We start from the raw sequence: 24,216 nt of genomic DNA on the forward strand, positions 1-24,216 counted from the left end.
ATATATTTTTTTTTTTTTTTAATTTGGTAAGATATGTTTATGACCAGAAGATGGTCTTTCTAGGTGAAATCTTCACTTGAGCTTGAAAAGAATGTGTATACTGATAATGTTGGGTGAATGAAGTATTCCAGAGATGTCAATTGATCAAGTTGATTGATGGTACTTTTCACTTCAACTATCTTCTTAATTGCTTTTCTACCTGCTGAACATACCAGTTACTGATAGAAAAGTGTTGGTCTCTCCAAATTAGTAGTAGATTTATCTATTTCTCCTTGCAGTTCTTTCCAATTTATCTCACATCTGTGGACGCTCTGTTGTTAGGCACATACATATGAACTATTGCTGTGTCTTCTTGGTGACTTCACCGCTTTATCATTATGTAATATTGTCTTTATCCTTGCTAATTTCCCTTGCTTTGAAGTCAGCTTTGTCTAAAATATATATAGCTACTCCAGGTTTCTGTGCAGTAATGTTAGCATAAGATATATTTTTCCATTACTTTACTTTTCAACCATCTTTATATTCAAAGTGGGTCTTCTAAACATGTAAACTGGGTCTCTCTATGTTTTTAAATGCACTGACAATATTATTAATTGGTGAATTTAGGGGCGCCTGGGTGGCGCAGTCGGTTAAGCGCCCGACTTCAGCCAGGTGACGATCTCGCGGTCCGTGAGTTCGAGCCCCGCGTCGGGCTCTGGGCTGATGGCTCAGAGCCTGGAGCTTGTTTCCGATTCTGTGTCTCCCTCTCTCTCTGCCCCTCCCCCGTTCATGCTCTGCCTCTCTCTGTCCCAAAAATAAATAAATGTTGAAAAAAAAAATTAAAAAAAAATTGGTGAATTTATACCATTAACACTTAAAGTGATTACTGATATAGTTGGATTAATATCTGCCCTTCATGTTATTGTTTTCTATTCATTGCTCTTGTTCTTTGCTAATTTTTTGTTTTTGTGTTCCACTTTTTCTGCCTTCGCTGGTTTCAGTTGGGTATTTTACATGATTCTATTTTTTCTCCTCTCTTACCATATCAATTATACTTCTTTTTTATACCTTTTAGTGTTGCCCTCGATTTTGTAAAAAAAAAAAAAAAAAAAAATTTACAACTAATCCAAATCTTCTTTTGCACATTATAGCACTTCTTAGGTAGTGCAATTATCTTATGATACAGTGTTTGCAATTTCTCCATCCCATTTCTTATATTCTTGCTGATATTTATGTCTTTTATCCATATGCTATAATCACTGAATATGCTGTTGATGTTGATTTTATTTTGAACAAATAGTTATCTGCTAAATCAATTGAGAGCAAGAGAAATATAAGACTTTATTTAACCTTCATTATTCCTTCTCTAATCATCTTCTTTTCTTTATGTGAAAAGAGTTTCTGATGTATATATTTTCTTTCTTTCTGTAGAATTTCTCCTAACAGTTCTTTTCAGGTAGGTCTACTGGTGACACAGTGCCTCAATTTTTGTTTGTCTGAGGAAGTTTTTATGTATTTATTTTCTGTTTTTGATTTTCTGCAGTTCGAATATGATACACCTAGGTGTAGATTTATGCATTTTGTCTCCGATGTTCTGATTAGTGTCTCTGAGCTTCCTAGATCTGTAGTTTATTGTCCCTAATTAATTTTGAGAAAATCTCAGTCATAATTACTTCAAATATTTCTTCTGCTCGCTCTCTCTCCCTCTGTCCTTTCCTTCCTCTCTTCCTCTCTCTTTCTATTCATTCTGGTAATACCATTACATGTATTTTATGCTTTTATAATGTTCCCACTATTTTTGGATAATCTATCTTTTTCATTACATTTTTTTCTCTTTGCCTTTCAGTGTCGGAAGTTTCTACTGGCATTTTTTTCAAGTTCACTGATTCTTTCCTTAGTTCTGTCCAATCATTTCATGAGTCCTTCAAAGGCATTCTTCATTTCTGCTGCAGTTTTTAGAATTCTTATTTCTCATATTTTCTTTTATTCTTTATTAGTTTCCATCCCTCTGCTTACATTACCTATCTGTTCTTGTATAATGTCTACTTTTTCCACTACAGCCCTTAATCATATTAATCATAGTTGTTTTAAATTCTCAGTCTGATAATGCCAACATCTCTGCCACATTTGAGTCTTATTTGAAGTCTTCTTCTGTCTCTTCAAACTGTGTTTTCTGTTATTTATTATGTTTTGCAAGTATTTTCTTGAAAGCCAGACATGATGTATTGGGTAAATGAGACTGAAGCAAATATGCCTTTAGTGTAAGGTTTATGTATATCCAGCTAGGGATTTGGGTCTTTCCTCTTGTTGAAACTATAATTTCATCAGGGCCTAAAATTTCATCTGGTGTCCATGTATTTATCTCCTCTGTTGTTTTCAGCCTTCTCTAGAGGCTTCTTGAATAAGATTAGAGATATGCTGTTCTTTCTGTTGCATTCCTCTACTATTCTATGGATGTGGTGGTAAGGTGTTGGCGGGAGGAGGTGAAGTGTTCTGGATTCCTGTGAATAGGTCTCAGCCTTTACTGACCTGTTGGCACTCTCTCAAGTGCTCCTCAGGGCTGATCTCTTTCTCCTTCATCACCCTCAGTTGAGACAGGAAGACTAGAAGGGGAGATGGGCATTTCTCTTCCCTGAGGTTGGCAAAACAGTTTTGTTTTTTTTGTTTTTTTTTTTAGTTTTTTTGAGGGTATGTCTTGTTAAGAAGCCCAGAATGCTCTGACACATTTTAAATGATGACTTTTCCTCTTCTGCTGCTTGAAGCAGAAGGGGATTTTTTTTCTTTCATCTTTAATTTAAGAACACGATAGGTCTCCCAGAGGTAAAATTTATAAAAGCATGGTGCCCTGCTTGAGACAGCCCTCTACCCACCTGAGTTTTACCTCAAACTTATCCACACTGAGCTTCCAGCAATTCTTCAGTATACTGCTAATGATTCCCTCAAAATCCTCACACTTCAGCTTTGCAAAGTTGTAATTTCTGATATCCCTTGTCCAATTTTGGGGAAAGCAATTTGCCCCATAACCTCAGTTCACTGAAGGTTCTAAATAGAGCTGTCGATCTTTCAGTTTGTTTAGTTTTCATCTGTTTCTGTGGATGGCCATGACAACTTCCAAATTCTGTACATAATGGACCAGAAACTGGAAGTGCTCACTTATTTTTATATCTATAGAGTACAAAGTACCTAGCACAAATGAGTTTTGAACAAATGACTGAAAGAGTGAATTCCTGGGTGATTTCCATATCTAATCGACAGAATTACATGGAAATAGGAAAGAAATAATTAATTAAAACTGATTTATTCATCAAGCATGGCTTTCTGTGGTCTGGCCTTATCATGAACATTTCTGGGCAGTGAGTTCCAGCCTTACAGTTCTGTAATATCTTGTCTTTTTGATTATAATGGATATAATTTTATCACTTAAATAACCAGATTAATTTATGTTTCAAGGGAGGAGCTCACCTAGTGCCAGACACTTAACAGATAATACTTAATAGATAAGGAGAATAATATTGCCATTTGTAAATCTTCAACAATGCCATAATAGAAGCTATCATTAGACATTGTAGGATTAATTTTATGCATAATTCATTCAGCACGGAGCTACCATGATATGCTGAAATATTATGTCAAGAAGCCATAACATAATTTTAAAAGAAACTAAAAAAAAAAAAAAAAAGGCTAGGAAAAGTAAACCTATAGATCTGTAAATGCAAAAAGCATATACATGGTAAAGAACCAAGACTCTGCTGTATGATTTTTCATGATATCTGACATCTGATATACATCAAAGTGAAGTTGCTGAATTGTATTCAGAAAGTAAAAGCCTGACATAGGTGTTATGGCTCCAGGGACCTAATGCTAGCAGCACATTATTATTTTTTCTTCACTGCCAAGTCTAAGCCTGAGATTAAATCAAGAGACGGAAAGTTGCATTTAACTACAAATTTACACAATCATAATTTCAGAGATAAAAAATTTATTATTAAAAAATATTTATTATTAGAGGCCCTCCAGGTTAGCCTCCCATTTGGCGAAAGAATCCCTCAAACAGTATTCTTGAGAAATGAGCCCCAGCTTCCCTTGGAAACCACACTTTGTGAAACATGCCTCCATCTGCTCTGTTGAGCACTTACTATATGCTAGGCAATGGGCCAAGATTTTCATGCATTGTCACAATAACTCTGTGAAGAATATAGTGTTGGTTCTATTTTACTAAGAAGAAAAAAAAAATATATATATATATATATTGGCCTAAAGTGGTGGGAAAGACAGGAGGGAGGAGAGAGAAGGGAAGGGACAAGTAACAGACAAGGTAGACCAAACCACTGAGGTGAGGACTAGCTGACATTAATCCAGCAAACTTTGGTAGAGAAGTAAAACTGGAAAAGTAGAGGTTGGGACTCGAAATAAGAAAACCAGTTAGCCCTTATAAAAGAGGAGATGGGCCAGCAGATCCCCTAGTCTACTCTGGCAGAAAACTGAGGCTTGCTCTCTGGAAAAACTGAACCAGGTAGGATTTAGTTTTAGGAACATCTGATACAGTTTAGGGCTAAGCTATAAAACCATTTAAAATAAGGAGATTAAGTGAAAATTTGCATACAAGTGAGATTTCAAATTTCTTTTCTGTTCATGGCTTCTGAAAGCTTCACAGATACTGACCCCTGGAGGTCATTCACTGAAAAAAATAATAATAATTACTACTTATCACACCATACTGAAGGTTGCCATCTGGTAAACTCAACCCATACACATAAACCTTCCAATCAAACTTTTGGTCCCTTAGTTATAAATAAGACTGTCAGGTAAACAGCCAAGTACTACAAAATATATGAGGAATGCCTCAAGCACATAAACCATAGATCAAACCAGATGTGCATTTGCTTGCTCTCTCTCACTCTCTGTCTCTCTCTATTTCCCCCCACACACATACACACACACAATATGAAAAAAATGTTCAGTAGAAAATCTGGAAGATAATATTGTGAAAATCTCACAGAATTTTGACCTAAATATTAAGACATACACATAAAGACATAAATATTAAGACATATTATTAACAGCAAGAAAAATAATAAGGAATTTGGAAGATTCATTCTGGAATTATAATATCCAAATAAGAGAATTTTGAAAGGGAAGAAAGAGAGCAGATGAGGAAATTATCAAATACAATATTTTAAAAAATCCCAAAACAAATGGCGAGATTTTCCTAATTGAAATATTCTATGGAGTGGCCTGCACAGTGATTGAAATTTGATTCATAGAAAAGCAAGTCATTATAGGATGTTAGCATATTAGGAATCTTTGGAACAGTGTGCATGGTGTGATTTCCCAGACTTTACGCGGAGCATTCCCTCTTCCTGGAACATTCTCCCTCAGATAGATGGCTGTAATCAATGGCTCCCTGTATCTTCTAAGTTTTATCATTGTCTTTTCATTAAGGTCTTCACTGAAGTCCCTAATTAAAATTCTGTTTGCCCAGAGCACCCCCTCTACACTCTACTCTTATTTTCCTCCATAGCACATAGGACTACCCAGTGCTCTGCATATTCTATTATTTTCTATCTTCTTTTTTTGAAGAAGATCTTATTTTCTATTTTCTGTCTTCTTTTTCTATTTTCCCACACTCACTGTGATGTCAGCTCCACAAGTATGGAGATGATTGGTTTATTACTGTATCCCCAGTAACTGGAATGGTATCTGGCCCATAGCTGGCTGTAAATAAATGTTTCTTGTGAGAAGAAATGATGAAGAGAAATGTCTAAATGTTTTCAGAAAGAAAGGATTGGGATTAAAAATGACATATAGGGGCGCCTGGGTGGCGCAGTCGGTTAAGCGTCCGACTTCAGCCAGGTCACGATCTCGCGGTCCGTGAGTTCGAGCCCCGCGTCAGGCTCTGGGCTGATGGCTCAGAGCCTGGAGCCTGTTTCCGATTCTGTGTCTCCCTCTCTCTCTGCCCCTCCCCCGTTCATGCTCTGTCTCTCTCTGTCCCAAAAATAAATAAACATTGAAAAAAAAATTTTTTAAATAAAAATGACATATAACTTTTCAACAGCAACATTAAAGTTGAAACCCGGTTGAAAAATAAATCAAGTATAAAAGTAGAATAAGCACATTTACATTTACTGATAGACGTGGGTCCCACAGTTTTACCTTGTGTGTCTCAGGAAGCTTCTGGGGACTAGGTTCCAGCAAAAGGAGGAAATAAGATATAGGAAGTCATAAGATCAAGAAAATGAGGAATAAAATCTTGGAGAGAAGCACAAGCAGTCACAGGATGATGATAAAAAAAAGTCTCAGAACAATAGCTGTGCAGCAGGAGTGGAGAGCAACCTGCGGGGGCTGGAGTAGAAAGAGAGAGGTCTCTACCACATATTTCTCTAAAATGGGAAGGAGAGGAATAAAAAACAAAACAGAACTGACCTATTGCCTCATGTATCTGACATTTTGTATTAATACGTCGTTATCAGAGGCACTGGTGGTTCAGTCAGCTAAGTGGAACTCTTGATTTTGCCTCAGGTCATGATCCCACAGTTCACTTCAAGCTCCACATCAGGCTCTGCGCTATCAGCGTGGAGTCTGCTTGGGACTCTCTGTCTCCTCTCCTGCCCCTGCCCCTCTCTCACATGCTCTCTCTCTCTCTCAAAAATAAATAAATAAATGTTAAAAAAAAGACCTTGCTATTATATATGGTACATAGTTCAGAGATAAATTTGTAATAGGCAGTGATAGAAAACGAGGCAAATATAAGAGTAAAGCAATTTCTAACTCCAGGAAAAAAGAGTTGTACAAGAAAGAAAACATAATCATAAGGTAATAATATTATATATGAAGCTCAGACAATTTACAAGTCACAGTGACATAAGTTCTGGGTATCGACTTACCACAATAAAATAGAAATCTTTATGGACTGACAAGATGTAAGTGAAAACATATGAAAGCAGAATAATATGTAAAATAAAATCACATTTTATGTTTACATTTCCTATAAAAGTTAACAATTTGACGTAAATGTTTAGAGACTTATCTAAAAAGATAGGGACCAAATTGTTACTACATACTTTTACTCATTGTTCTATACTTCTGATTTTTAATTTTTGATACAAGCAAGTATTCAAGCATTCCTTTTAATAATTAAATTTTGTGTAAAATATAGATCCAAAATGCAATTTTAATTTTTACATAGTATTCCAGTTTATATGTGTCATAATTTAGTCATTCTCTGTTTTTTTTCATTGTATGTTTAGAATGTTTTCAGTATTTTTCTATTTTAAACATCCTATACATCAATCTTTGGAATTCATTTGATTATTATTCTAGAATACATGCCAGATGGAATTGTTGATGGGAAAATTCCCATTTTAAGTCTTTTGATAAATAATCCAAAACTGAACATCAAAAGATTGAAACAATTTATATCCTCATAAGCACTGTTTACCAGTGTTTTTCTCACATCTTGTCAACACTGAGTAGTATCATTCTTTTATCATATTTGACAACCTTATAAAAAAAAACTCTCCAAGTTTGTATTTAGTTGATTATTAGTGATGTAGACCATGTGTTCATGTGTTGTGAGCCAATGGCAATCGTTTGAATGCACCCCTTCTCACTTTCTCTCCTTGTCACTGCTATATAATGATTTCTGATCATCACTCTTGGGCTTTTAGCCTCATATCTTATCACAGAGCCAAGCTCTCGCCTGGTGTACCATCTCTTAAACTGCTTTTAGATATATTTTTCTAAATCACAAATCTGATCATATCATTTGCTTGCTTAGAAGCCCTTGAAGACTAGCAATTTCCTACAAAATAAATTCTAAAATTCTTCAAGGGGCACACCAAATCAGCACTGATATGAGCTCAAGTATTTTCTAAATTATAAAAATGGGTTTTTATGACAGCCTTTCTTCAATAATTATAAAGAATGTGGTATTAGGGGCCCCATCTTCTTTACTCTAACATTCACTCTATCTACTTAAGAAGCGTTTAAGGAGTGACATCACCAAGATGTCAAGGTAGGCTGTCCCTGATTTCACTCCCTTTTAAAAGAAGAACAGTTAATAACTGATGAAAAACAAGATACTACTATGAGACTCCTAGAAAATGGCAATGAGGATGAAGCACCCCACCGCACCTCAGAGCCCAAGACAGACCACATTAGAAGGGAAAGAGAAGCAGCTAGACATTGATGTTATTGCCCTGCCCCAGGCCAGTGAAGCACCACATAGAGAGATCTCCCCTGAGTCTCTGGTTCCTTCAGGAGAGACAGGAGAACCTAGGCAGGGACAACTGACCCCCACAGCACTGTTGGTCACTTGTGGAAGCCTCTACTCTGATCTCGCCCCACAAGTACTGCAGGGGAATCTTTGGGCTCAACCACCGGGATGTGACAGAGAAGTGGGGAGGGGCGTGCAAGAACCCGCGCATGAATCTTGGCAGGCACAGTTGATATGCCCAAGTATTAACCCAAACCAGCGGCTTTGCTAATTTGAAGAACCAAGGCAGTGGTGTAGTCTGGCCAGGGAACTCTGTGGGGTGTAGCTCTGCCTTATTTAGATCCTTAAAATGAGGAATTTTGCTGGTCCTAGAGCTGAGTTTGCCCAACCCAGGCAGGGAGGTGAGTCATAGGTGTCCACCATTTGTGGAGAGTGTTTTCAGGCTACATCTGACCACCACGGCTGACCACAACTCCTGGAAGCTGTGAGTCCTAGTGACACTTGAGCAGAGCAGTGAGATGACAGAATGGATTGCCCCCACATCAAAGCTAGTATCCAGCAGAGAGGGTATCTGTGCTACACACAGGCAGAAGGATTAATTCATAGCCAAGCCTAAGGGTAGTCCCAGTTCATCCCAATTGGAGAACTTGTTTGAGAGATTGAGAGTTACCTGGAGCATCCCCTTCCCTGCCCACTCAGACGAAGGAGCCGAGACCCAATTCTACCTGCCAGAATAAAACAGGAATAATGCTCCTTGACATGGCTGTTGGCAATGGTTTCTTTGATATGACACCTAAAACACAAGCAACAAAATCAAAACTAAACAATTGGGACTAAGTGAAACCCAAATACTTCTGCAGAGCAAAAGAAACCATCAACAAAGTGAAAAGACAGCCTACAGAATGGGGGAAAAATCTGCAAGCCATGTATCTGATAAGGGGTTAATAGCAAATATATAAATAAAATTCATACAACTCAATTGCAAAAAACCAAATAACTCAATTTTAAAGTGGGCAAAAGAACTGAAGGGACCATTTTCAAAAAAAGGTAGACAAAAGGCCAACGGGTGCAAAATAAAGATGTTTAATATCACTAGACATTAGGGAAATGCAGATTAAAATCACAATGAAATACCATCTTATGCCTGTTAAAATGTCCATCATCAAAAAGACAATAGTTAACAAAGGCTGGTGTTGATGTGGAGAAAAGAGAAACTTTTGTGCACAGTTGGAATTGTAAATTGTTATGGCCACTATGGAAAACATTATGGAGGATCCTAAAAAATTAAAAATAGAACTACCATATGATCAGGCGATTCCAGTTCTGGTAATAATTTATTTAAAAAAAAAAACAAACAAAAAACTCAAAAGACACCTGCACCCCCATATTCATACAAGGATTATTTATAATAGCCAGGACATGGACACATCTTAAAAATCCATCAACATTTTACAATGGAATATTATTCAGCCATAAAAATGAGAAAATCCTACCATTTGTTATGTGGATGAACCTTGATTGTATTATACGAAGTGAAATAAGTCAGAGAAAGACAAATCTTTAAAAAATAATCTTAGTAAAAGGGATCAGAGTTGTGGCTGTCAAATGTGGAGGGTAGGAGGAGGGGGGATTGGAGGAAGATGGTCAATAGGAATACAATTCCAGTTATAAGATAAATAAGGACTAGAGATGTGATGCACATGATAACTATAGTTAACACTGCTATATGATATATAGAAAAGTTTTTAAGAGTAAATCCTAGGAGTTCTCATCAGAAAGCAAATTTTTTTTTCCTCTGTAACCATCCACAATATATGTAAATCAAACTATGCTGTATACTTTAAATTTACACATTAATATATGGCAACTATTTCTCACTAAAACTGGAAAAAAATTAGTGATTTATCAACGGTGGATGAATATACCGATGTAGGACAGAGTGGTATTGACTTACTCATTCTTTTTTTTTTTAATTTTTTTTTCAACGTTTATTTATTTTTGGGACAGAGAGAGACAGAGCATGAACGGGGGAGGGGCAGAGAGAGAGGGAGACACAGAATCGGAAACAGGCTCCAGGTTCTGAGCCATCAGCCCAGAGCCTGACGCGGGGCTCGAACTCATGGACCGCGAGATCGTGACCTGGCTGAAGTCGGACGCTTAACCGACTGCGCCACCCAGGCGCCCCCACTTACTCATTCTTTTTAAAACATATTTATGGAATCATTACTATGTGCCAAACACAGCTCTACACTTTAGAGAGACAAGGGTGGCTACATGGCCAATAGAACCAACAACACCCTCCTCTTCTCTTTGTGGAGCCAATGGCAGGGAGGAGGGGAGAGGACAAAAAAATAAAAAGGAAAAAATTGTGTTTACAGAGTAATAAGCAATGGTGTGCTGATACACAAACACCATGGAAAAATCAAAAAAACCTAAGAAGCATTGTTTGTAGTACTTGTGTATTTCCCACCACAAACCATGGCTGATTTCCAGCTACTGATGGTTGAAGAGCCAGCTCTCAGAATTTTTACACATTGAACAATTGGCTCTGGAGAGCCAGCACAAATAGAGTCTGACCATCACTAAGGGCAAACAGAGTACTAAGGTTGGGAGAACTGAAAACTGTCCACTTGAGGTAGAGTTGCAAAGCAGAGATCCTCCCCCGAACCCCCGCCCAGAGAAAGTGACATTGAACTACCACACAAATGAAGAGAAGAACCAGGAAGGTTCACATGGAAGAACATTACAGAGAGATATATTGCAAATGTCTTAAAGCAGGAAAGCACTTGGCACATCTGAGATACAGAAAGAGCTAGAATATAGATTTTTAATTTATTTTTTAATCAGGAGACAACCTTAAGATCAAAAAGGCTTTAACTAAAAAAGGTTGGCAGCAGCATTTTAGGAAAGCTGAATTGTGAGCCAGAAGCTAAGATCTTCTTTGAGTCTTTTGTACTCTTTTTGCTAATGGAGGTTCCAATTACTGCTGGGTAATTCCAGGGGGTGGGGTCAGTGAGGTATGTATATATACATTTATATTTACATATACATTTACATATACATATGAATGTACACATACACACACGTGCGCACACACACACACACACACACAGCAGAAAGCTGGATTATAGAATGCAGAATATAAATGAAGATAAGTAGTATTTTATTTCACTAGCATGTATGTTTCTGAGAATTTCCATTCCAGATACTTGAGTCTACATTTCATCAATTTTGCTGATCCTACAAATTAAGGTTTTTTTGCCTTGAAGTTTTTTTGCCACATTAAGAGGAGTAGTAACTTAAACATATTATGGTGAAATATACTATCAGAATAATTGGGGCAGTATTTGGAGAAAATTAAATCCACTTGGGGCACTTGGATGGTTTAATCGGCTAAATGTTCTACTTCAGCTCAGGTCATGATCACATGGTTTGTGAGTTCGAGCCCCACATTGGGCTCCATGCTGGAAGTGTGGAGCTTGCTTGGGATTCTCAGATTCTCTCTCTTTCTCCCTTTCTCTCTGCCCCCCACCTATTTGCATTTTGTATTCTCTCTCTCTCTCTCCCTCTCCCTCTCTCAAAATAAATAAGTAAACTTAAAAAAAAATCAAATTGTAGGAGCAAAGCAAGGGGTAATTGGACTGAATTTGTTTAGCAGTTGTGGGAGTCTTCCTCTTGGAGACAAGACGGCAAAGGTGATTCTGTTCTGTTATTTTATCCTGAGCAGGTAGATTTGGGGAGAATCCAAAATAATATTTTAAGAATGAATCAGTTGGAGTTGAAATTCAAGCTTGACAAGTTCTCCTGAGTGAAAATAAATCCAGTCGTGAGGCAAATGAAAATTAGGAGGATTAAATGTCACATGTGGAGGATCTAAAAGTGGATTTGTTTTTTATTATTGAAGATATTTTCATGGATTATTTGTATGGGGATCAGGCTCCTTTGTTTTTTCTAAATTGAGATGAGCCAGTATGTCTCTGAGGCAGGAGAGATTTTTATTGCATGTAAGGATGTGTAGTTTTCATTTCAGTATTATACACTTGTGGTTAACTGTCTTGAGAAAAGAATTATGACTTGTAGAGAGTCTCACAAGAAATTAGCTGTTATTAACATGTTAGCTATACTAATAGTTACACTGCTGTCTTTATCCAAGTGACTATAATTTGTATATACATTCAAACTGCTTTAGTGGTTATGCTCAACATTTACACGGAAACATAAGTTCAAGGCAATAGCTAAAACAATGGAGTTATTTCCAAAAATGTGAGTTATATATAGAGCTACGTTGTTAAAACTAGAAATTTATTTTTCTGCTTATTGAATATCTATAAAAAATTCAGCTTTTTTTACTGACAAGCAATCTTTCTCTACCAATAATACCTAAGAAAAATATCTTAAAAAAAACTTTTTTTAATGTGTATTTATTTTTTGAGAGAGAGAAAGAGAGACAGAACACAAGTGGGGGAGGGGCACAGAGAGAGGGAAACACAGAATCTGAAGCAGACTGCAGGCTCTGAGCTGTCACCACAAAGCCTGACGCAGGGCTTGAACTCAAGGACTGCAGGATCATGACCTAAGCCAAAGTCAGATGCTTAACCAAATGAGCCACCCAGGCACCTCACCTAAGAAGAATACCTAAATTTTGTATCAAATTATAGAAAAATTATATTAAATGCCCAATGGATTTAAATTAGAGCTATGACTCTCAGGCTATTTTACTTTATTTTTAAAGTCATATATTTTGACTTCTCTAGAATTATAATATATCTCTGAATAATATAGTCTTTATAATAAAATAACACAGGACACTGCTACTCAGGTACAAGACAATATAAAAGCTTAGAAATCACTTATTCAACTGAAGGAGCCTAGGGAATAATAAAAATTCAGATTACCTTGCTTCTCATTCTAAGTCATTCTACCAATGAGTAACAGAATTCATTTCATGTGAATTTAGAGTCACTTCAAAGTATACCAAAAAGACCATACTGTTGGAAGTTCAACAGAAGAGGACAGATATTTTGTCTGAATCCACATGGAAAATAAAATTATAGAAGCTATTCATATTACTCAGGCCAAAAAATATTCTCAGCCAAATCCTCACCACTATCATTATAATCATCATCACAATCAAGAAGAGCCCTTACTGAAGCAAGAACCAAACAGACATATTTAGCTTTGGAATTTGAAAAAAAAAAAAAAAAGACTTTTGCATGTTTTACTTTAGTAAATACTTCCCTTTTCTGTATATAAAATTCAGTTTCATTTAAAAGGGAAATTGTAAACCCAGCTTCATTTAAAATTCAAGCTATTGTCAAAATTTTAGGCTAAAATAAATCTTTAGGTAAAAAAAATTTCAACATTACACAAGAAAGCAGTCTTACAAGGTCTACAGCACATTTAATTATTCCATTGTTTTCCAAAGTGGACTCTGGTATAAAATTCTGCACAATGTTAACAGATTTTGATCAAAGAGAATTTGGAAAATGCTGTCAGGTCAGCTTACCATGAGATCTCAGCTCTTTGAATATCCAGATAAAAATTGTCAATCTCTGCATTAAATACGCAGGAATATATGTTGAAATACAGCCACAAACGAGATGGGAGGGCATCCCAGGCAGAGGGAAGATTAGGAGCCAAGATGAGCAGGTGGGAAAGCATAAGGCATCTTTGAGAAACTGTAGGGAAATTCTGGAGTTGCAGGAGATAAATCTGGAAATGGAAGCCAGAGCCAGACTGTGGACGTTTTGAATTGACAGGCTAAGTAGTTCAGACTCTTGAAAAAGTCAGTCATCACCCCCTGAACGTGGTCATTTAAGAAGATTAAATGGCCATAAATGGGTAACCTGGTTTGGAGCAGGGAAACTACTGGAGATGGGGAGTCCAGTTCGAAGGCCCAAGCAAAGAGTCAAAAGTGAGATTAAATACGAATGGTGAAAAGAGATTGCAGAACGAAGACCGAGAACAAGATCTACTGGAAAAGAATGAGAGGAATGAGACACAAGAGCTCCCCAGGATAGTAACGGTGACTTTAATGGCCATAGAGAATCTGTTGCAGTTTCTCTGTGGGTGGGTCATGCTCTGGAACTGCCGCATGTCTTGGTGTAGGTTTTCTATCATATAAGACCTAACATTCGCCAATACACAGTTAATTTCTAGTCATTCTTTAAGAATTCTACCTTAATTGTCATGTCTTCTTTCGTAAATCAGTTTTGTACACTTAGTATCTTGGGTATACAATTGCTAGTACACTTATGGTGTGTGGATGTGTCTGTCTCCCCAGTTGGGATGTCAGCTCCCAACTGAAGTTAGGGACCAAATGGGTCCATTTTTCACAACTAGCACAACAGTACATAACAGAAGCTCAACCCTTGTTTGGTGAAGGAGCATACCCAGGAACACTGATAAGCCTAAAGACACACAGAAATAGGGACACAGATAAAATAGAAGGCTGGAGGAAAGTTTGTTTTATCAACATGTTGGAAAGCCAATGGAAATAAGATTGAAGGAACTAATAAAAAGGGAAATTGATGAGACAGAATTCCAGAGTACAAGAGAGGCTGTGACAGGTAGAGCAGGTGTGGAGAAATCACCCTCTTAGGAGTCCAGTGCTTTCTACAGTTTGAAAACATGTCTCATGCCCTTCTATTTCCTCACCTTAGCTTCTTGTGTTTCCACTGTCAAGAATGCCATCCCATCTTCAGCCTCAAGTTCAACATCTACTTCTGCATGTTTAAAGCACAGATCAAATGTAGCTATCCCATGAGAACCTTCTCTGGTTACATATATATGTGTGTGTGTGTGTATATATATATATATATATATATATATATATATATATATATATACATACATATATATATGTATGTATATCATCTCAAGACCACCTACATAAAATCCACTGGGAGTGATGCTTATGGAAATTTCTCTTTATAGACATATTCCATGTAATTAATAATGAATGGATGATAGAATTAGAATCATCATTTTACAACTTGAAATGAAGTAATAGATTCAAGCAAATGATCATCGATGGTTACAAAAATCATTAGTGGAAAAAAGTGAGGTACTTAATGATGGATGGATCAAACAGCCATTATCTAAACCCATTTCTCAAACTTAAAGTCATAAAAATAGAGGCAATTAGATATCATATGCCTCTTTACAGAAGGGTACAATGTGCCTTGTATTTTTGCCAAGAAAAAAGTATGAACTTGAATTTGTTTAGATCTCTATATGTAACAATCAGTTTAAAAGAAATACAGAAGACAGAGGAAATGAGAAAAGACAGTATTGGATTACATTTAGCAAAATCCTGAATATGTCTAGTTTTTTCAGCAGATAAATTGCAAGAAGTAAACATAAGGAGGGAATGAAAAATCTATAGTTGAAATATATATTCAAAGAAACTTAAACACGTGTCAACCAAAAGTATGGATATGCATGTGTGTATGTTTAGAGAGAGCAAGCACATGCATGCACTAGTGGGGGAGGGGCAGAGGGAGAGGAAGACAGAATCCTAAGCAGGCTCCATGCCCAGCATGGGGCTCGATCACAATCATTGGACCCTGAGATCATGACCGGAGCTGAAATCAAGAGTCAGTTGCTTAGTGGACTGAGCCACCCAGGTGCCCCAATAATGGATATTTTGGACCCTGTTTGAAATTTTCCATTTTAATCATTTTAAAATGCAAGTTCCTGGGCCCCACTCGGAACTATTGAATTAGAATACCTGAAGGAGAGTCTGGGTATCTGCATTATCAAGTTCCAAAGTGATCATTATGCACACTAAGTTTTGGGAATCACAGTCCTAAAACAGTTTATTCCATGTCCTTGCTCTTGATTGAAAAATACAATAAATTATGGATACATGCCACACCTTTAAAAATAGAAACTGAACCTTGCATCTCTCAAGGACAAATATTTTCTATGCACTCAGTAAATACTAGGGATGTTAGTCAAAATATTTGTTGTTGTTTAGTCTGAATAAATATTTTAGGTCTAGATTATAGAAGAGTTCCCCACACATTCCAAGATATCAGATCCATTTGGCATCAGGAGTGTGCACCTTCTCACAGTTGTTGGCCACAGTCAATCCTCTGACCAAGTGGAATCTCTTTCTTAGTGGTATTTAACACTCCTAATTCTTAAATGGCCAAAATCTTCATACTTCATGCAACAAGGATAAAAGCTAACAGGATAAGAATAATAGCCTCCTCTTGCATAGAGAGATGGAAAGAGAGGATTATAGTAGCCTGCATAGAATATCTAAACTGATAATGTATATATATGGCCCTTTAGGGAAAAAATGAAATGTTTCTATATGAATTACCTCTCAACTTAGCCTCTCAGAGTTTTCGTTTATTTGTTTGCAATGGCCCATTTATTAAGTAACCACTTTGACTTTCCTAAGAGGGCATTCTTTGGAAAATGTAACCTTTTAATGAGAATTGTTTTCCTAAAGTCCTAGTTTTCGCTGAACCTCAGAAAGCTTGAAAGAACCCTATAACAGATTCTGTCCAGTGCTCTGCTTTTGCCACTATCTAGTTAGGTGATTTTGAATAGGTCACTCTTTTTACTGGGTTCTGGCTTCCCCGCATGTGTAATTCTAAAATAAATATCAGTCTGCTTTTAGATCTTCTTTAAATTCACCTACAGTTTTATGTGACTTCTAGGAAAAAAAAAATATTTCACCTAACATTTAAACAGAAAACAACCTTTCAAGAAAAAAAAATGGTTTCACCTCAGCATCTTAGATGACAATAAATAAGGCTAAATGCATACATTCTGTTGTGAAAGTACAAATCTAGGAATAAGAAAGATTTTTCCCACTTGGGCTTACCTGCTTATGAGCGTGATCGTAAGAATTAATATGATTGTCAAACTCCTGGTGCTTGTGATACTGCTTGTCACATAATTCACAGTAAAAGTTTGCCTTTACATCTTCCAGGGCCTTTGCTGTGGACTTCTCCTTTTCTGGAAAGTCCTTTAAAGGAGGAAAAAATGTTGGTTATATTTCTCTCTCATAGCATAACCAGATCTCACATTAACCAACTTGTTATTCAAATTTACTGTGACTGAAAGAATATGGTGAGGCTCATTATTTTTATTTATTTACTTTTTTATTTTGGAAATTCATGGCACTATGGAAATAACTTTCAACTCAGCCTCATTCCTAACTTATCAACAAACACAGAATGAATTCCCCCAAAGAAGCCCACAGTTGAAGCTTGGTCATTCTCTTTCTTGCCATCCATTTCCAAGTTGGTCTACTAACTCACCTAACTGAAAGACTCACCACAATTTCCTCTGCCAATCCAATGGCTGATCTCAAACACAAGCCTCCACTATGTCCTTGAAGCACCCATTACTACAAGGCCTCTCTACTATAATATTTTATTGGGACATTGATGACATTGTTTTATGTCATTCACTTACTGCTTCATGTGTTTTAGCCTCAATGAAACTGTCAGTGTTGGGACTTGCTATTCTTTTTTTTTTTCTTTTTTTTTAATTTTTTTTAACGTTTATTTATTTTTGAGACAGAGAGAGACAGAGCATGAACGGGGGAGGGGCAGAGAGAGAGGGAGACACAGAATCGGAAGCAGGCTCCAGGCTCTGAGCCATCAGCTCAGAGCCCGACGCGGGGCTCGAACTCACGGACCGCGAGATCACGACCTGAGCTGAAGTCGGACGCCCAACCGACTGAGCCACCCAGGCGCCCCGGGACTTGCTATTCTATGCACACAATGCCTATTCCCACCTTGTCAAGTTGATGAGCTCCTACTCCTTTCCCAACACCCAGCTCTTTGTCCCCTCTGGAGTGCTTTCCCATGGCTTTATCGGAAGGACAAAGTGCCCATTTCATTGCTTGTTACCAAACACATCCATGAACATTCATAAACACTTCTTCTTCTGATATTACCCCTTACATTTCTGTTTCACACAATTCCATCATCAGCCACTGATCTATCTACTCCATACAGTCTCCGTGGATGACCTCCATTCACACTATATCTAGGGTCATATTTATCTGCAGTCTCTAATTCCAGGCTAAGCTTCTTCCACAAACATCAGTTCATGCTGGACACGGCCAATGGGTTTTCCACATAGTTTTCAAAAACATTACTCTTATAATTTTGACTGTGCTTTATCACAGAGTTTTGGCCACATCACTCCCCTGCTTCAAATCCTCTTGAGCATAGAGAATACAGTCGGTGGTATTGTAACACCACTGCGTGGTGACAGATGATAGCTATACTGGCGGTGAGCATATACAGAAATGTTGAAACGTTATGTTGTACACCTAAAACTAACATAACGCTGGGGGTCAATTATACTTCAATTAAAAAAGAATAATAATCCTCTTGAATTCTCTGATTTCCTATAGAATAATAGTGATGAATACTTACTGAGCATAAGCTATGTGCCACGTAGTAAGCTAAGTATGTGGTGAATTATCTCACTTATTCCTCACACCAACCCTATAAAAATAAGTTCTCTTTTAATCTACACTTTACAGATGTATCAATCAGCACTTAGAATGACACACTCATGGCCACTGAGTAAGTGGAGGGGGGATTTGAATTCAAATAATGTATGCCTAGCTCCCTTGTTAATAAACAAGATGCTTTGCTATCTCCCTTGAGGCCAGTCCTCTTAATGTACCATACAAGCTCCTCCCTACCTCATCAGCGTCATATTGCATGAACCTATGCTCCCATATTACCCCCTTTAATTCTATAATCAGACAAAGTCACATAATACTAGATTATCTTTTTTCATGTCTATGCCCATACATCCTCTGAGGGCAGGAACTGTTTTATTCAACTTTGTGTCCACAATGCCAAACATATTGTCTAGTCCAGAGTTACCTATTTAGTATACATTACATAAGTTAATGGATAATAGTAGCCTACATATTCACACCTTCTGCCATTCTGCAAGTCCTCTATTATCCCAGTGCCTAAAGAAAAGAGTGACTGGCACATAGAGGGTACCAAATAAATACGTATAAAGAATGAAGAGACAGGGGGTGCTGAGTGGCTCAGTCAGTGAAGCGTCTGCCTTCAGCTCAGGTCCTGATCTCAAGGTTTGTGAGTTTGAGCCCCACATTGGGCTCTCTGCTGCCAGTGCAGAGCTTGATTCAGATTCTCTGTCCCTGTCTCTCTGCCCTTGCTCCACTCGCACACACACACTCTCTCTCCCTTAAAAATAAATTAATAAACTTTATAAAAAGGATGAAGAGACAAAATAAAGAATGGACTTTAGTTCTGTTTCTCTAATGTGACTAACACTCTATAGAAAGAAATCAGGCCATTAACCTGAATCACAGGACCATTGCTGACCAGATAAGAAAGCAAGCACAGGGAATGTAGGCAGATCATCACAGGGTTGGGCAACGTGATGGAGCAATGAATTTAGACATGGGAGCATAATGATTCAAGCCCAAATATAAGAGGCTAACACAACATGGCACAAAAAGCAAGCAGGATGGGAGTACCATTAGCAAACAACAAAACTAAACCAAATATCTGGACTGTCTATGTAAGAGAGTTAAAGTAGCAATTTTGTTACATTCTAGGCTAATGGGGGATATAAAAACTACTGACAGGATGTATCCAGTAATGAGAACACGGACTTCAATTTCAGGACAAAAACCCAGTTGCTCAAAAAATTGAAATAATGGCTTGTTAACGTAGTCACTTGAGAACTGAGGCAGAGGTGTAACACCGAGGTAGAGCTCATTCTTTTGAACTAGTAGCCTTACAGTTAGAGGCAACCATTATTTCTCATCCCATCTTTCTCCAGGGATCATTTTACATGTCCTTTACATGCCCTGTCTAATTTCAAAGACTGGGACTAGAGACTACTTAGGTTTACCCACAGTTTTTCTTACATGATCACGACACTAGAATAACAACCTTAGAAAAGTGACCATGTGCCTTGGACACGGAAAACCTCTGCTTCAGTGATCAGAAGTGCCTCAGCTTCATTAACTGGAAGTGGGTGGTAACTGAGAATTCAAGGGAGCTAAAAATAACCTCTCATGTTATTCCCGATTATGTGGGGGATTTTTTTTAATGTTTATTTATTTTTGAGAGACAGAGCAAGACTGAGCATGAGCAGGGGAGAGGCAGAGAGAGAGAGAGAGAGAGAGAGAGAGAGAGAGAGGGAGACACAGGATCTGCAGCAGGCTCCAGGCTGTCAGCACAGAGCCCCACGCAGGGCTCAAACCATGAACCCTGAGATCATGTGACCTGAGCCAAAGGCAGACGCTTAACCCACTGAGCCACCCAGACACCCATATATGGAGGATTTTTGTAACAACAGCTCAATGACTAGGGGTGAGGCTTCCGCAATTACTCTTGGTATCTTCATCTACACAGCATTTATTACTAAAAAATCCTTTAATTATGACATTAAGTGAATTTCATTGCAAAATTTATAATTATAAGAGAGTTACCAACATTTTAGCCATCTCCTGTGAATGTCCACATTTCACCTTTATCAGACTAAACTGCATACCCCATTTCTTAATTCATTTTTCTTGCCGGGAAATGGTGCTGCTATCCCCATCTTCCTTCCTTCTAAGGAATTAATGATATTCCCCAGGGCATATTCTAGTTCCCTTATTAAGAGAGGAGGAATACATATGTGGGAAATAACTGCCATTAGCATAGCACACAGAGGTCACAATCTAGGGTGTCTATCAAACCCAGAAGTAAGAGCATAAACTTAACAGCAGGTAATTGGGGGTCAGAAGTGGGGAAACTGAGACCTGAGAATGAAAGTCTCAGGCAGAAGAGAATATAAGCCAAGAGTTGGATAGGGCAAGAGGAATCACAGAGGAAAAGAAAAAAAAATAATAAGGTTTGTTAAGCATCTTTGGCAAAATTGGAAACTGTGGTTGGCACTAGAGCTACTGTTAGTAAAAGAACCATAACCCAGTGGCCCGTGTATGAGGTGGGTCTGTTCTCTAGTGTGAAGTTGAACTGTCCATGGAGAAGGAGCTGAGGTGGTCTAGCTGTATGTACCAGAAGACTGGAGGGCAAGGGCTTAGACTAGCAGACTAGTAAGGAAGGTATCATGTAGTGTAAATCTACCAGCTGAAAGAGGCCACTGATGTTCAGTAACTTCATGAGCTCTAGAGAATCAGGCAATGGTAAAGCAGGGAACATTATCCACCGTGTCATGCTTCTTCACCCATCCAGTCATTCATTCTTCCCTCTAACCACACACTCATCCGACTAACCACTAAGTAGTTATACATTCAAGAATTGTTAAAAAATAGAATTACCCTCTGATCCATTAATCACACTAGCTGGTATTTACCCCCAAAATACAGAAGTACTGAGTCAAAAGGATACAGGCATTATTGCATATTTACACTGAATGCCATGTTTATTGCAGCATTATTTACAATAGCTAAATTATATAAGCAGCCCAAGTGTCCATGAACAGATGAATGGATAAAGAAGATTCATACATACATATATACACATATGCATACATACATTCACACACACACACACACACACATGTATATATATATAATGGAATATTATTCAGTCATAAAAAAGAATGACATGTTGCCATTTGCAACGATGTGGATGGAACTAAAGAGTATAATGCTAGGTGAAGTAAGTCAGTCAGAGAAAGACAAATACCATAAGATTTCACTCATGTGGTATTTAAGAAACAAAACAAATGAACAAAGGAAAAGGAGACAAACCAAGAAATAGACTCTTGACTATAGAGAATAAACAAAAGGTTACCAGACGGGAGGTTGGTGGAGAGATGGGTGAAATAGGTGAAAGGGATTAAAGAGTATTCATCACGATGAGCACTAATGTAGAGAATTGTCAGATCACTGTATTGTACACCTGAAACTAATACAACACTGTATGTTAACTATACTGGAAATAAAATTAAAAACATATAATTCTATCATTGACTTGCTAGTTATTCAAAGTTCTATTTCACACTTTGCCTAAAAAGGAGGCTTTAGAAGCTTATTTAACAGAAAAAAAAGTAACATTTATGAAGCAAAAGAAAGCCTCATGTTAACCATTCTCAATGATTCATTAAAAGGTTGAAAAAGAATTATAAATTGAATATGACAGTTATCTTAACAAGAGTCATTTTTAAAACATTAGGTATTGCCAGTGGGCATTTTATGTTTCAGTTCAATAAGAATTCTGTAGTAATTAATTACTTTTAATTATTAATATTTTGGGTGCAGGGAGGGAACATGGACTTTTTCACACTAAAAATTTACATTCATGCAAATAACAGGGACATATCTAATGTGGCAAGAATTCTGACTAGAGTAATGCTTTTAATTGGAAATATGGCTATTTTGCTACCAAATTATTTTATTATTGTAATGATGATTACACAGTAACACCCACTGAGCATTCATTGTAAACTGGAAATCTGCTGAGCACTTCACACTTGTTAACTCCCTTAATCTTCCAAATAACCTGATGAAGTATTATCTATTATTATTCCATATAAAGGTATGGAAGACAGGGCACAAACATGTTTAGAAACTTGCTAATCACCGAAAAGCAGAGACTAAATTAAAAATCAGATCTGCCTGACTTCAGAACTATTAATCACCATGCTAAAGGCTGTCCCAATTACTTAGGTTTTATCCAGTTGCCACAAAATTTCAAGCTGCCTCTGCTAACATTTTGTGGATTTGGGATAATACCAAGGCCCCAGCTCCCAGAGAGTGTAAGAGGAGTAATTATAATTTTAAAAATCTATTAAGTTCTTGAAGCTGAGAGATAGGCACTAGGAAAATACAAGGTGGTAGTCTTGTTTCTACTGGTTGTGAATATGTGCCCTGGTTATTAAAAAGGAAACAAAAAAATCAATTGCTGCTCTTCATATCTCCTTGATGGTAATACCAGCTCAGAGCTTTGAGGATTGAATTCATATTCTTTGTATGAAAGCTCACATTTGACCTTTCACTATTATGTGTAAGAGATTGCTTTAAGAATTCTAATATTCTCTAACCTGTTCTATTATATTGTCCCCAAATAAGATCCTGCTTCAAAGACAGTGCATTCCCCTCCTCTGATCAAGTGGCTGTCATGGATTCAGAAAACTCTTTTGGTCCCCATTGTCTTCCTGAGTCTTTGCAACAGACTGGATAATGGAAAACTCACTGTAGGGGGTTTTATTCATTGATTTATTTTATTTTTGTGATAGGGAAAAAATATTCCTTGGAGACTGACTAGCTTGAATCTCAGCCTCTCTCTTATAGAAGTTTCAGTTATTTCAGTATAAATTAAGGAGAGTAATGAGTAGCTTGCAGAACTGCTGTAAGTATAAAATGAGTTTATTTTTATGGAAGCACTTAGCATAATGCATGGCAAAAGTAGAACTTGATGTCTAGATATTTTGTGTGTATATGTAAACATGGATGCATCATTGTATGCATGTGACACTAGGAAATTATTTTTAAAAATACCGTTCTCTCATGAGTCTACAAAGCAACTTTAATTTTCTGATGGCAATTTGAGCAAGTGAGAGGAGCCCATCTCAACCTCATTCGACCACCTCATCTGAGAGCATAATCAGTTCATGCTAGTCAATGCAAATTTGGCTGATGCAATTAGGAGATTCAGAGGTTTTTATCTCAGGATAATTGTTTAAATTTTGGACTATTTTGGAATACCACACACAGTCAAGAGATCATCATATGCACTCATACTTGAGCATTAATATTACTAACATTGATTTTCCTAAAGATGTCACTAGTTTCTTTATAAAAAGAATGCTCTTTGCATTATAATAGCATCTACCATGGCACTTTTTATTTAGAAAAACTCAATAAATACTTGTTGAATAAATAAAACTCATGAATTAAAAGGCAGAGAATGCCATTCCCACTACATAATAGATAGCATGGCCTGCCCTGGCAATGTAAGTCATATCATGGAGAATGAAACTGATGAAATGATGGCAGATCAGTATAATCCTAAACATATGAGGTTTTAAGTGTTTAG

General features: G+C 37.2%; 1 protein-coding gene across 1 annotated transcript in view; it reads right to left on the reverse strand.

Moving 5' to 3' along the window:
- ZNF804B (zinc finger protein 804B) overlaps positions 1–24,216 on the reverse strand; it is a 542,103-nt gene that overhangs the window by 94,833 nt on the left and 423,054 nt on the right. The window contains exon 2 of the mRNA XM_040472723.1: positions 17,037–17,180. Coding sequence (XP_040328657.1) covers positions 17,037–17,180 — 144 coding nt within the window. The remainder of the gene's footprint in view (positions 1–17,036; positions 17,181–24,216) is intronic.

Source organism: Herpailurus yagouaroundi, unplaced genomic scaffold (genome assembly GCF_014898765.1).
Source record: "Herpailurus yagouaroundi ecotype Mexico unplaced genomic scaffold, PumYag 100, whole genome shotgun sequence".
In the NCBI taxonomy this organism is placed as follows: domain Eukaryota; kingdom Metazoa; phylum Chordata; class Mammalia; order Carnivora; family Felidae; genus Herpailurus; species Herpailurus yagouaroundi.